Source organism: Geotrypetes seraphini, chromosome 12 (assembly GCF_902459505.1).
Source record: "Geotrypetes seraphini chromosome 12, aGeoSer1.1, whole genome shotgun sequence".
NCBI classification, from domain to species: domain Eukaryota; kingdom Metazoa; phylum Chordata; class Amphibia; order Gymnophiona; family Dermophiidae; genus Geotrypetes; species Geotrypetes seraphini.
The window spans coordinates 72452690-72467540 of NC_047095.1; the positions used below are offsets into that span (position 1 = coordinate 72452690).

Sequence of the window (14851 nt, forward strand, 5' to 3'; positions counted from 1 at the left end):
CCTTGTTCAACTGAGGCGAGGAGTGTTGAGTTGAGCCCTGCATGTGAAGAGGAGGAAACCTTGGAGCCCAATTCAGGCAGAGGCTCATCTGAGGAAGGAATACTGACTGGGAAGAGCTTCAAGAAGGCTGGAAAGCTGGTGGTAAAACCAGTAATCACATTGGAAACATTTTTGGAAGCCATAAAGGATTTGGACTGGAGCCAATCACAGAGCGGCACGGGACCAGGCAGAAAGATTTAACCCCCACCCCCCTCCCAGATTCATATATAACTAAAATGTACTACCTGAAAATAATATCTTATGACATTCATATATATATTCTTAATGAAAAAAAACCAACCCCCCCCACCCCAAATCCACATGTGTATTAAAATTGGGAAAAGTGTAACTTATTCATTACTATAATTTAATAATGGTCCCCACACATCCTTAAATTTATTATAATAACCTTTTTGAACTGCCAACGCTCTTTCCATTTTATACACGTGACAAACTGAATTCCACCAGAAACAATAATTCAGTCTTTTACAATCCTTCCAATTATATGTTATTTATTGGATGGCAACTCCTGTTAATATCATCAAAAGCTTGTTATTATTAGCCGATATTTGACATTTAGCTCTCATAGACATGCCAAATAAAATTGTGTCATAAGACAATGCTTTTTAAAATGATTCTCCAACAGGCAATTTATTTGATCCCAAATAGACTCCCAAAAAGCCTTAATGAATGGACAATAAATGATCTAAAGTTCCAGCTTCAAGATGACAATGCCAACATCTATTGGACTAGTTCAGAGTTCAAAATTAGTGATTAACAGTACTAGAGATCATTTGTTGGGGACTAAGGTTGTATAGGTCGGTTACCTAAGTATTTCAGGAACAGATGTGTTTAAGCGCTTCCTGAATTCCCTATAAGTAATAGGCACAAAGGATTATTGGGGGTATTCGTACCTTGAATGATGTTATTTTAAATGGATTGCTGCTTAGTTTTTCACAATTGCAACACAAATTTGGTCTGAATAAAAATCAAAATTTTAAATGGTTGCAGTTGAAGCAGGCTATTCAGGAGGGGTTCCCTGAATGGAAGACTCTTAATAATCAATATAGTTTGGAATTCCTTTGCTTTCTGGCGGATTTCTTGGGTCACCAAGCCGCACAGTGGTATAAATTGTTAAGTGAATATCTGAATAAAAAAAAGAAAACTGGGTTGAGGGATATTTGGAGCATTGAGATTAAGCACCAAATTTCGGCATCTCAATGGCCACGAATTTGGTCTTGGAGAATAAAATCGACAATGTCGGCATCTATGAGACAAACATGGTTGTTTTTGTTGCATAGAGTGTGTTGGACCCCAGTTCGCTTACAAAAAGTAGATAACTAGGTCTAATAGATGTTGGCATTGTAAGCAAGAAGCAGGGACTTTAGATCATTTAATTTTTTTCTGTCCTTGCATAAATGCATTCTGGAAGTCAATTTGGCCCCAAATTAATTTGTTATTAGAAAATCATGTTGCCCTGTCCTATGACACAATTTTATTTGGCACTTCAATGAGATATAAAAGTCCAAATTTCAGGATCTAATAATCAATTATTATTAATATTAACAGGAGTTGCCATTCAGCATATCACTAGGAATTGGAAAGATTATACAAGACTTAATTTTACGTTTTGGTGGAATACAGTGTGTTATATATATAGAATGGAAAAAGCTATTGCATTACAGAATGGGAATTATAATAATTTAAAAAAGATATGTGGGCCATTAATGACATATTCAAATGATTTGGCACCTTTACAAGACTGATTGAATATAGAATGAAAAAGATAGAATATGATAATGATTGAAGTATAGAAGTGGGAGGGGATGGGGTGGGATATTTTACAATTTGGTAAGATTTATGGTTAAGAATGTACAAGTGATTGTGTATAATATATTGTATAAAATTGTAAACTTGTTGATTGATGTAAAAATGAATAAAGAAGTTTAAAAAAAAAAAGTAATAGGCACAAGCAGTTGTTCTAGATCTTTACCCCATAATGCTGCTTGATGTGAGAAGAGATGTTGGTGATGCCTTTAAATTTACAACCTTTAACCGGTGGAGAAACAAAGTTCAGATGTGAGGTTCTCCTAAATCTGTTGGTTGTGAAGGAGAAAAGGTCTGTTATATATTTAGGGGCTAAGCCGTAAAGTACCTTGAAGCAAAAACAACCAAACTTGAATTTCACACGTGCTTCCATCGGCAGCCAGTGTAGAAGTCAATAGGAAGGTGTCACGTGATCAAACTTCTTCAGTCCACAAAGTAGCCTAACTGCTGCATTTTGAACCAGTTGCAATTGCCGCATGTTTTTCTGGGAGAGTGCTAAGTAGGCGATGTTACAATAATCGAGCTGACTCAGTATGAGGGATTGTAGCAGAATTCTAAATGATGAGACATCGAAGTAAGCTCTGATGGACCGAAGCTTCCAGAGGGTGAGAAAGATCTTTCTAATCAGGGAGACTACCTGGTCTTTCTTTCATGGTCAGGCTCTGGTCCAGTGTTACTCCCTTCAGGATTTTAAATTACTTTTATGCATCTATTTTACCTTTCCTCACTTCAAATTCCCATTCAGCATATTTGTACTCAGCTAAACTATAGAATAAATCTAAATCAGTATTATACAAGTTAATATAGGCAATCCCCATATGGGATAGTGGCAATACAATCCACAACAAGCTCCTTTCCTCTGATGTTGTGTCACGACTCTAAAACAACCCGCTGATATCAACTCTTCATACCAACACGTATTTCTTTTCTGTTTTCTGAAAATCTTCTCCAACAACTCATGATGTATGTAGATGCAGGAAACCTTAAACTGAGTGTACTTCTATCTCTTATTCCAGATACTCTTAACTTTCATCAAATCTATTTTACTTCAAAAATCTCTGAGTTTTCAAGTTCTTTCAGAAAGATCTACTACTGAAATAATAATTAGTCCAAACAAGCAGCATAAGGTATGCAGACATTCAAAGTGTACAAATTCATTTTCTTGAAATCGCATACTATCTAATTTACAGAGTCATCGGGAACAAACATCTAAAGTTGTGAAAAGTTTGTTTAACTCAGATGATGTGCAGGTGGGGGGGAACCCAGCATGAATGGACTGTTTAATATATTAATATCTTCGACTTTATATATACTTGCGTTGATCTTCTTAACACTGTAGAGATTTTCATCTCCCACAGCTTTTCCTTGATCTAGTATAGCTGAACTTAGACTTCATTATCCTACTAAGTTCCCTCCTTCATGTTCTGATTTTATTTTGTATTCTAAATCTCTCCTGTACACATCTCAGAGTCCTTTCCAGACAAATATTGGTACATTTTGAAAACTGCAAATCCTTAAAAATTTTTCTCTATTTTTCCACTTTCATGTTGAATAGTATGGGAATATGCAGAGCAAACTTCCCCCTACATTATAACTCATAATATCTCAGTGTGATCTGAGGCAGCAGGAAGGTGATCTCCTTGTTGTAATCCAGGAGGCTGCCATCACTTCCTGGGACATTTTAAAGCAATGTTCACTGCAGTACCCCTCCTGCTCGGCCAAATGAAGCAGTAATACATGCTGGAATATACTGTAATTTTCATGTCTTTTGGGGGTGAGAGGGAGTCAGAGACCACTAGCCTTAATCCTTCTAGTGGCCATCTGGTCAGTTTGCGGCTAAACCGGTTTTAAAAACAAAAAAAGGGCCAAAAAGGTGCCCAAATGTCCTTTTGTAAAAAGTTCTATTATTGCTGCAAAATGTCCAAAACCTGCCTATAACATGCCCCCTTGAAATTTAGACGGACTGCAGACAAAAAGCCTTGTAAAATGTCTAGAAAATGGCAACGTGGATGTTTTGGCGAGAATGCCATTTTATGCTATTTTGGGGATATATTTCTATTTTGAAAATGAGCTACATAGTGTCGTGTATATCTAGGAGCAGGTGCCAGAGCAGCTCCAGGTTTGGATTTTCTCAGTTTTATTCTCAAAGTCTGCCAAAACATCAGGCTCTCTGAGAATTACCCAGAGCAGCAGGTTATCATCTAGGTAAGGCTAGGAAAGAAGTGACAGCTGGTTCAGTCAGACTGTATGGCAGAATTTGTTTGGTGTCTAGAATCCAACTCCACCCCCCTAGGCCTGGATTTGGTCTGATCCAGGTTGCACCTTCACATGTAGTTTGTATTATAGATTATTTATTTCTCTCTCATCCTCCTCCTAGAAGAACTCAGAACGGGTTACAAATTTATATACATTACATAACAGGGTTTACATAATAAAGCTGAACAGGGCATAGTAATGTAGAGCATGACAGTACATTTTAGGCCATGACATGATAGGACAATACATAGGGGAGCATGGCAATACTTAATAGAATATGACAGGACAAGACCTCATACAGCATGGGATGGTGATGTTATGAGTTTGGTATTTCAGGGGAGTACTGAGCTTGACAGTACAGTACTCCCCTGAAATTCGCAGGGGTTCCATTCCAGGAACCCCCATGAATTTTGAAAAACCGCGAATACGGTTTTTAGGCAAGGGAGACAGGAGAGGGCTGCCGGAGAGGCAGTGAATGAAGGAAATCACTTGCTGTATGCTCCCAAGCACTGTCCTTACCCCTTCTGCTCGTTGTAAGGGTGAATGCGAGCTCCCGCCTCTTGCCTGGGCTGGGCCTTGAGCATCTGCGCATGCTCAAGGCCTTCTGGCTCTCGTTCTCTTGGAGAGAACGAGATCTCCGAGAGAACGAGAGCCAGAAGGCCTTGAGCATGCGCAGATGCTCAAGGCCCAGCCCAGGCAAGAGGCGGGAGCTCGCATTCACCCTTACAACGAGCAGAAGGGGTAAGGACCGTGCTTGGGAGGAAGGGCGGGCGGATGCCGCTTTCAGCACGGGGGCGCTTTGCGGTTCTCGTGGGGGGGGGCGGGGATTGCGATGCCGGTTAGAGCGGGGGGAGGGGGTGATGGAGTTGCTTCGGTAGCCTCGGGGGGGGGGGGGGGAGGGGTTGGTGGAACAAATTGTTCAAGTTTCCATTATCTTCTATGGAGAAAGTTGCTTTGATATACGAGTGCTTTGATTTAAGAGCATGCTTCTGGAACGAATTATGCTCTTAAACCAAGGTACCACTGTATAAGATTTAGAGGACATCAGCTGGGAAGAGCCAAATGCAGACCAGAGATGGATGTAGGTAACAGTTTTGGAAATAAAAAGGCAATAATTTTGTCAACCGCTTGTATTTTGCAATTATGTTTGAACAATTTGTGGATGTTTCAAGTCAAGTTTATTAAATTTTTGTTATTTACGCAATTTCAAAAGCTTCAAAGCGTATAACATTTAAAAAAATAGGGGGTAGAACAAAACTAACATAATTACAATCAAATTCTATCCATTCTAATACATAACTGATATGGAAGGTGAAAGGGATGAAATACAATCTTTAAAGAGAAAAAGAAAACATTTAGCGGGGAACACAAAAGGAAAAAAGAAAGGAAAGAGAAAAAAATTGTGTTGTCTATTTTTCAAAAGCTTCCTTGAACAAAAAACTTTTAAGGAGCGCTTGAATTTTTCTAAAGAAGATTCATTACGAATATAAATTGGTAAATTGTTCCAAAGCTGGGGTGCTATAACTGAGAAAATGGTAGATCTTCTGGTTCCTATTATCTTTAATGAAGGAATAGTCAATAGCTGTTGTTGTGTAATTAGTCAGCTGAATATATGCATACCAATCACTCGTCCAAATGTCACCCCTACTCTGCATCTGTTGGAATGGTTGAATTATGCCCTCCTGTCACAAATTCCGCTACCTGCCCCAACTGTAATTGGTCGTTGTTGAAGCCCGGAGAGAAACTGAGAATTGCTATAATTGGTAACATCAGTGTTGGTGGGGGTTACATTGCAATCTGAGAAGAAGAAAATCGCCAGGCCCCTCATGTTTGCGAAGCTGCAGCAGGATGTGCTTCAGGGGGGCATGTAGCAGAAAGATTGGATGGAGCAGTTGAAAGATCTTTTTCCAGTGACCATGGGGTAAAGTTTTCCGTTCCCATAATCCCATGCCATGTTAGGGAGTCCCAGGCCTCCCCACTACTAATTTGAGCTTAGGCTTCCTGCCACTCCAGCAAAAGCTCCAAAGCATCCCCTGTAATTGTTCCAATCTTTACCCAAAATACGTAAAAGTAATGATTGTAGTATATACAGCCAGCGCAGGAATAGGATCATATGATATACACCTATTCTCCTGTATAATGTTAAAGGAATACGCTGCCACAGGGTAAACTGCTGTTTCGTGTGCTGTAATAAGGGAGGTATACTGTATTGATATAAATGCATCAGGTTCACTGGCAACTGAATATTCAGGTACTTGAAAGCGTCTTTAGCCCATTGTAAAGGGAAGCTACCCCACTCACTGCTGTTGGATCTGAGGTTGTGATATGTCCATGTTTATTTTGAATCCAGAAAACAACCCATATTCTTTAAAGCAATCTGGTAGCACAGGCAGGGTAACCTCTAGGTTGGAAATATGCATCAATAAATCATCCGCAAACGCAGATACCAAAAAGGTTTGATCTTCCATTTGGATCCCCATGATTTCTGGGTTGTGCAGAATATCCCTTAAAAAGAGATCCAGGGAAAGAACAAATAGTAAAGGGGATAAAGGGCAACCCTGCCGTGTGCCCCTTTGGATGTGAAAGGGATCCGATTTGAGTCCATTGACATAAAAAGAGGCCTGGGGATCACGATATAGTGTGCGGATTGCTGCAATGTACCAGCCATCTATGCCATACCTGGTTAGGAGTTTGTACAAAAAGGGCCAATGTACCCAAGTCAAAGGCCTTTTTGGTGTTAAAGCTTATCAATAAGGTATGTTCACCCCTAACTGTATCTAGAGATCATATCTGGCGAAGGACGTAAGACGACTTGAAGCGGTCCAGAGGAGGGTGACGAAAATGATAGGAGGTTTGCGCCAGAAGATGTATGAAGAGACACTGGAAGCCCTGAATATGTATACCCTAGAAGGAGGGACAGGGGAGATATGATTCAGATGTTCAAATACTTGAACTGTATTAACGTAAAACAAAATCTTTTCCACAGAAATGAAAATGGTAAAACCAGAGGACATAATTTGAGGTTGAGGGGTGGTAGATTCAAAGACAATGTTAGGAAATTCTACTTTACGGAGAGGGTGGTGGATACCTGGAATGCGCTCCCGAGAGGTGGTGAGAGGAAAACGGTGACAGAGTTCAAAGAAGCGTGGGATGAACACAGAGGATCTAGAATCAGAAAACAGTATATTGAAGAACTAAGGGCAGTACTGGGCAGACTTGCACATTATGTGTATGTATATGGCCTTTTGGTTCAATGGCTGGAGTGAGCTTTGACAGACTTCAGCAGTTGGAGCCCAAGCACAGTACTGGGTAGAGCTTTGTATTCTTGCCCAGAAATAGCCAAGAAGAAAAAAATAAATTTAAATTGAATCAGGTTGGGCAGACTGGATGGACCATTCGGGTCGTTATCTGCTGTCATCTACTATGTTACCTGTACTGTCTCCAGGGATGCTAAAATGGCTCTAATGTTTTAACCGCATATCGCTTATATACAAATCCTACTTGGGAGTCAACCAGTGATTGGGGTAAGGGTACTGCTAGTCCATTGGCTAAGATAGTAGCCAACAGTTTATTTTCAAAGCACAATAGGGAGATGGGCCAATATGAGGCCGGATAGATTGGATCCTTCCCTGGTTTGGGGAAGACTAACTGATTGTCTTGAGTAGTAATGAAGGTAATTTCCTGTCCTGAATGGCCCTATTATAAATGCTGCGGTGAGGAGACGAGTAATATTATCTTGCAGCCTGAACTGTCCAAGCCCTTAAAGCAGGCAAGCCAGCAGCAGCGGTAAGGGAGTCCCCAGTAGCTTTGGCAGTAAGGGAATCCTTTTTACCCTGACCATTGGCAGCTGGGGAAATCCCTGTGTGGGCGGCAAAAAAAGCCTGAGCTTCCAACTCGAAGGGGAAGCCTGAATGGCGGCACATGCCATCGACGAGGCTTCCCCTTCACGGCGGCCACCACAAGCTGGCAAGTGGCTCGCGTCTTGAGCACAGTGACCACTTTCTCCTGGCGAAAGTGCTCATTGTGCAAAACGCGATCTAGCTAAAATAAAGTGCCAGTTAACAAAAAAATTACAATTACTCAGCAAAGAAGAAACTCTTTCAGACCAGCACTGCCTCTGATTTTTATTTTATTTTTTTACAGAACAGATTCCACTGCCTCTCAAAGCTATATGCCTTGCCTGTTTTGATGGCAAGACTTGCAGCTGAGGCACCTATACAAAATTTTGTGAGGTGGAGGAAGGGGGGAGGGACCCAGAACAAGACCCGCCGGGTGCGACACCCCCCGAGGTTGGTCAGACCCAAAACAGGGACCCTCCAAGCTCAGTCCAGCACCAGAATGGGGACAAGGAGCCCTAAACAAATCCCAACAGCCCTAATAAGGGGAGATGGGTACAGTTCACCAAGATCAACACCTGCTGGAGACCGAGAGAAGACTGTTAGATAGAGGGGGAGATAGCTATTAAGTACTATAACCAAGAGTTTGGTCTCAGTCTCCACCTGCTGGTCATGAAGTCTCTAGTGATTTCTGCTCTGGAATACTTCTTTACAGAAAGGGTGGTAGAAATGTGGAATGGTCTTCCAGTGGAGATGGTGGAGACGAATACTATCTGAATTCAAGATAGGGAGAAGAGAAGTGAAGATAATGGATGGTGGGGACAGGAAAACTGGATGGGCCATTAGGCCACCCTGTTTCTCTGTTTCTATTTCATGTACATTTTCTGACAGCACCAGCTAGTAGGAGCTAAAAGCAGTCACAGTTGGCTCCTGCTCTTATGCAGTAGGTTCCCTCAGCAAAAACATTCTTTAACCATAATGTCCAGACCAAACTACTCACCCATTATCTACAAGCTTTACAAATGTAGAATCCTTACCTCTGTGCGAGGGAGATAATCAGGGTCTGCCTGAATCCTGGCTATTATCTCACAGAGAATGATTCCATAAGAAAACACATCTGCCTGAGAGAAGAAAGGAATCATATAAAAATGCAGAGGCATCATTTACTCAATTTGGTTATCACTGCTTTTTTCTCTACGACGACTTATGTATGCCACATGTGGGTCAGAGCCTCCTAAAACATTGGGAACAGATGCTATTATCTCTAGAATGCTACTGGTGTAACAAAGCCTCAACGTTACAACACAAAACAGTAATAAGCCCTTCCTTCTGGCTCGTGTGCAGCAGGAAAAACTGAAGGGTGAGCAGAGCTCTCTAGCGAAGGAGGGGTTAAAAAGCAGGAGTGGCTTCCTGCTGCACAGTTCGTGAGCATGGGAACAATACCCGTCTGTCCAGAATGACAACTATTGTACTAGAAAAGGCTTTTATAGAAACTAGCTAAGTAAAGTTTGCTCTTTTAAGAATCTAAAATGTCTTTATAAAGGAACCTACAATTTAGCTTTTATCCCCAAAATTATCAAAGCTCAGAGCAAAATAATGTATACAGAGAAATGTCCTCTTTCTCCTCCTCACCTCTGAGAAAGAAATGTTAGCTTGGACTTTTCTCTCTATGTAGGTCTGATTTTTAGGGGATTGCTACAAACATGGGGAAAAAATGTATCCCCATCTGATCCCATCTGCACAAGCCTCAAATTGAACTTATTTTATTAAAGTATAAATAAACAAAATATTCTGTATAATTGTCATTTTATAAATCAAGCGTTTTGGCTGCTGAACTAGAGGAAGAGATCTTCAGCTGGCAGGGCTTTGTTTATAAATGTTTATCAACACAGCTAAACTACTACTTTACCCTAAAGCAAAAAAAAGAAATAATTTTTTTTCTACCTTCGTCGTCTAGTCTCTGCTTTCCTCATCTTCTCATCATTCTCTACCTTCCATCCACTGTCTGCCTAATCTCTGCCTCTTCCATATGGCATCTGCTATTTTTATGCCTCTACCAGAAACTGTCTGCCTCTCCCTTCCATCTCTCAACCCCCCCCCCCATTGGTCTGGCACCCTTCTTCTTCCCTTCGTTCCCCCCATGGTCCAACATCTGTCTTCTTCCCTTCTATTTCTTCCCAGGTGCTTTTTAGCATCTTTCTCCTCCCCTCAAATCTGGTATGTCTCACCAATACAGCATGTGCCCTTTTTTCTTAATCCCCTCTTTCCATCCAGTATGTGCTCCCCTCTCTCCTCCCCACTTTCCTTCAGCGTCTTGTTCCTCCCTCCCTTTCCACTTCTTTCCAGCACCTGTTCTCCCCTCTCTCCTCCCTACTTCCATGCAGTGTCTGCTCCTCCCTCTCTCCCCCTCTCTTCTTCCACCCAGCATATTCCCCTCTTCCACCCACTTCCATGCAGCATCTGCTCCCCACTTTCTCCCCTCCCCTCTCCACTTCCCTTCAGCGCCCTTCATGCAGTCCAGCAGCCCCCTTCCTCCCGATTGCCGCAGTTCATGCAAATTCATAATTTTTGGCTAAAAAAAAAAAAATAAATAAAAAATCATACCACATCACCCTGTACTACAAGAAACTTCACTGGCTACCTATCGAGGCAAGAATAATCTTCAAATTTGGCTGCCTCTGCTTCAAGACTCTTTTCAGCATTGCACCCACCTTTCTGAAACACCTCACCCTACAGGACAAACCCAGCTTCTCATGCAGAACATTACTGTTTCATTCCCTTCTCCCAAAGAATGCAAATTCAAGAGATTCTTCAACAGAACACTCTCCTTTCAAGCAGGAATCTGGAACACCTTAAGTAACCATTCATTCAGAAAATCACTAAAAACCCACTTGTCCGACAAATTTACCTGATCCTCCAAATCTGCGCTACACCTACCTCATGTTACATACCCCCTTCCTCCTTCCCTATGTAACCTCATCACATAACTGTCTTTCTACCCCTTCCCAATTCTAATTGATGTTACCTCACTGTCCTTACAGCACCTCTTGTTGTACACCGTCTTGAACTGAAAAGCTATGGCGGGATATAAATAAAGCTATTATTATCCCTCCCTCCCTCCCTTCCCCCCTTTTTACATATATTGCCCTCAAAATAAAACTAGATCCCAACCATCATCTTCTGATGGATCTCCAGTATGGCAGCATCTACAAAATCTCATTGTACATGAATGCCTAGCTATCTTACTGATACTGTAAAAGAACTACACCTATTGCCTCATTGTTAAGTTAGGAGGACCTGTTTAATGTTTTGCTATTATTCTCTGTGTATGTAAAATTTGTAACCCATTCTGGGATCTTCTAGGAGGACGGGATAACCCCCCCACCCAACTAAATTAAACATTTTTATAGCAGAGATGTCAAAAGCATCATCTTTTCCCACCAGCAATATGTGACAGTACGAAGAAAAACTGTTATACCATAGATTGTACATTCAGTCCATCTCCAGCTTTTCTCCCAATGAAGTACATTTTATACATTTATTTTAATAAATAATCAATGCATACAAATTTACAATGTGTAGGCAACGCACATTAAAGCAATTTGAGCCACATTAATGACTGCATATTGCACATTTACCTTCTCATTATAGGGCTCATCCCGCAGAACTTCAGGAGCCATCCAATATGGTGATCCCACTACTGCTAGTTTGTCACATTCCATGCTGAAAAACACCCCAGATGGAAAGTAAGCTAGTTTAGAAACCAACTAGTCCTCTCTGCCTCTGTATCCCATTAGTCAGGCACATTTTACCAAGCGTTTAAGATTCTGCTAGGTTAATGATCAGAAAGTTAGTGTCCTGGCTTAGAACTGGTTCCATGCAACCACCTTTGATTGAGCAGCTTCCTTGGACACTGGATAATCAAAACATAGTGCTGTACATTTCTCTTGTCCCCGTTTGCTTGCTCATAATTTCTATAGGTCACTGTAATTTTCCTAATGGGTTCTTCCAGTGGCATAGCGAGGGTGTGAGGTGCCCCTCCCCTGACCTCTTCTCTGCACCCCCACCCACTCCTTCCCCGCCCCTCCCCTGTACTTCTAACGTTCCTGGCACGAACAGCAACCCCAATCTGCTGCTTGCGCCAGTGTCGGCTCTTACTCCAACGTCACTTCCTAAGCACAGGTCCAGGAAGTGATGTCAGAGAAGAGCCAATGCTGGCACGAGCAGCAGGTTGGGGTTGCTGCTCATGGTTAAAGAGGGAAGAGGAGAGTGCACGGTAGTGGGTAGGTGGGTAAGTAGCGGGGGAGCAGAGAAGAAGAATGGTACCAGCGCCCTCACCAAGACAGCACCCGGAGCGGGGCAGACCACTCATACCGTATAAACTAATATAAACTGAGGTGACCTTCCTTCCCCCCCCCAAAAAAAAAAAAAAAGTTAACTTGACTATAAACCAGGAGTTTATATTCAAGTGCCCTGCCAGGCTCTGACTCCATCCCTCCTCCCCCCACCTGATGCCTTGAAGGCCTCTCCCAGGCCTGTCCCGGCCAACTCTGCCACATCCCACCTCCCATATTTGGGAAAAACCTAACTTTAAAGCCCTGGTGGTCCAGCGGTGAATCGGGGCAGGAGCAATCTCACACAGTTGCCATGAGAACTCATTTCAGATAACAGTTCTGTATGGGGCAGGAGTGTAGGAAGATCGATCCTGCTCCGATTTACTGCTGGACTACCAGGGTGGTTTTTTTTAAACGAGAGAAACAGGAGGGAGGTGGGGTATGTCAGAGTCAACCGGGACAGAAGGAATCTTCATCTGCTGTAGGGCTGTTGCCGACTTTGAAACTGACTGCAGTGTTTTCTGCAGCGTCCTGTCTATGCTGCAGAAAGAACACTTCCAGGGCAGGGTGACGGTGGGAGGCTGGCTTCGTTGTGCTGTTGGCTGCCTGAAGATTTTAACTTTCATTGGCAAGGAGGTGGTAGGTGGAGGAGTTGGGAACTGAGGACAGGTCGTACTGTAGGATCCAGCTGAGAGGGGAGGGCTGGGGTTGGGAATGAGGGAAAGAGATGGTATAGGTATGTGGAATGGGACATAAGGAGATGCCAGACTGCAGGAGGGGAGAGGAGAGAAAATGTTAGACCTCGGGAAGAGGGACGCCAGACCATGGGAGAGGAGAGAGATTCCAGGCTATGTGAAGGAGAGGCAAAAGATGCCAGACCATATGAGGGGGGAAGGGGGAAGACAGTTGTCTTACCATGGGAGAGGAATGAGATGGTGCACAGGGATGGAGGGGAAGTAAAGGGGAGACGGAGGAAAAGTAGATAGATTTTGAGAAGAAAGCAGAAAAATGTAAGAATGTTGAATGGTTTTTTTTTTGTTTTTTTTTTAATCTTTATTCATTTTCAAAAATTACAACAAGTGTACAACAATCATTCATAAATATCTTAATCACTTGACACTTAGTGATGAAAGAGGGGAAGGGTTTAATGGGAGGGTTTATGATATTATAATGAATAATGGGCTTAGAGAGAGGGTGGAGGGAGGGTTGCAGTTATATTTATAAGATACAGTGATAAGATGTTCAAGTGATCTAATTAATAGTATTTATTATGATTCTTGTACACTTGATGAAAGTTTAAAAATGAATAAAGAATTTAAAAAAAATAAACACAACAAACAAAAAAAATTAATCACTTGACATTCTTATTTGTAACATTCCAAATAAATAATTTTATAAGAAGCCCACCCCTCCCACCCATATACTAATAAATAACAATTATCAATTATTATCCTTCATAATCCCACCCCCCCTTATCTTGTCCAATATTTAGGTGTTTAAGATGTCTGATCACCAGAATAAATCGTCAATGGCCCCCAAATCTTTTTAAACTTATTATAATTGCCTTGTTGTAGAGCAAATATCCTTTCCACTTTATAAATATGACACACTGAATTCCACCAAAAAGTATAATTCAGTTTAGTATAATCTTTCCAATTCCCTGTAATCTGCTGAATGGCAACCCCTGTTAATATTAATAAAAGTTTATTATTATTCGCTGAAATTTGGCTTTTAAATCTCATTGAAGTACCAAATAATATAGTATCATATGAAAGGGCAACATGATTTTCTAACAATGAATTAATTTGGGGCCAAATTAACTTCCAAAAGGCATTTATACAGGGACAAAAAAATATCAAATGATCTAATGTCCCAACTTCTAAATCACAATGCCAGCATCTATTGGATCTTGAACTATCTAACTTCTGTAAACGAACTGGGGTCCATAAAGCTCTATGCAACAAAAAAAAACAAGTCTGTCTCATAGATGCTGCCCATGTTGAATGTTAAAAGTTAATGCTAAAGATGGATGTATGTATGTAGATTGACTAAAAAGTTCAAAACAATTATGCACAACTCTTGCTTGGAACGATGATACCATTCACTTATCTGTACCAACTTTAAAGTTTGTAGTTGTAAGGGCTCTTGGGGGTCTCAACGCGGCCCCGTTTCGAAAATTCTGCTTCAGGAGACCCAATGCTACAACGCTACACACTGTTAAACGTATCTGTCCAAGAGGTGATCGTTTGTAAAACGAATTTTTGAAGTTTTACAAACGATTACCTCTTGGACAGATACGTTTAACAGTGTGTAGCGTTGTAGCATTGGGTCTCCTGAAGCAGAATTTTCAAAACGGGGCCGCGTTGAGACCCCCAAGAGCCCTTACAACTACAAACTTTAAAGTTGGTACAGATAAGTGAATGGTATCATCGTTCCAAGCAAGAGTTGTGCATAATTGTTTTGAACTTTTTAGTCAATCTAACAGAGTTTATTTAAACAATACTAGTTTTTACCAGTGGTCAGAAAGTGATGTTCTACAAAGCAAATGCAATGATTGGA

The 14851-nt window shown here is 41.4% G+C and overlaps 1 protein-coding gene across 5 annotated transcripts in view; it reads right to left on the reverse strand.

Moving 5' to 3' along the window:
- The window catches only part of TESK2 (testis associated actin remodelling kinase 2), a 146776-nt gene that overhangs the window by 57304 nt on the left and 74621 nt on the right, over positions 1-14851 (reverse strand). For all 5 annotated transcript variants that reach the window (XM_033916665.1, XM_033916660.1, XM_033916663.1 and 2 more), the window contains exons 7-8: positions 11597-11681; positions 8996-9079 (exon numbers count right to left, since the gene is read on the reverse strand). In XM_033916665.1, the coding sequence (XP_033772556.1) occupies positions 8996-9079; positions 11597-11681 (169 nt within the window). The remainder of the gene's footprint in view (positions 1-8995; positions 9080-11596; positions 11682-14851) is intronic.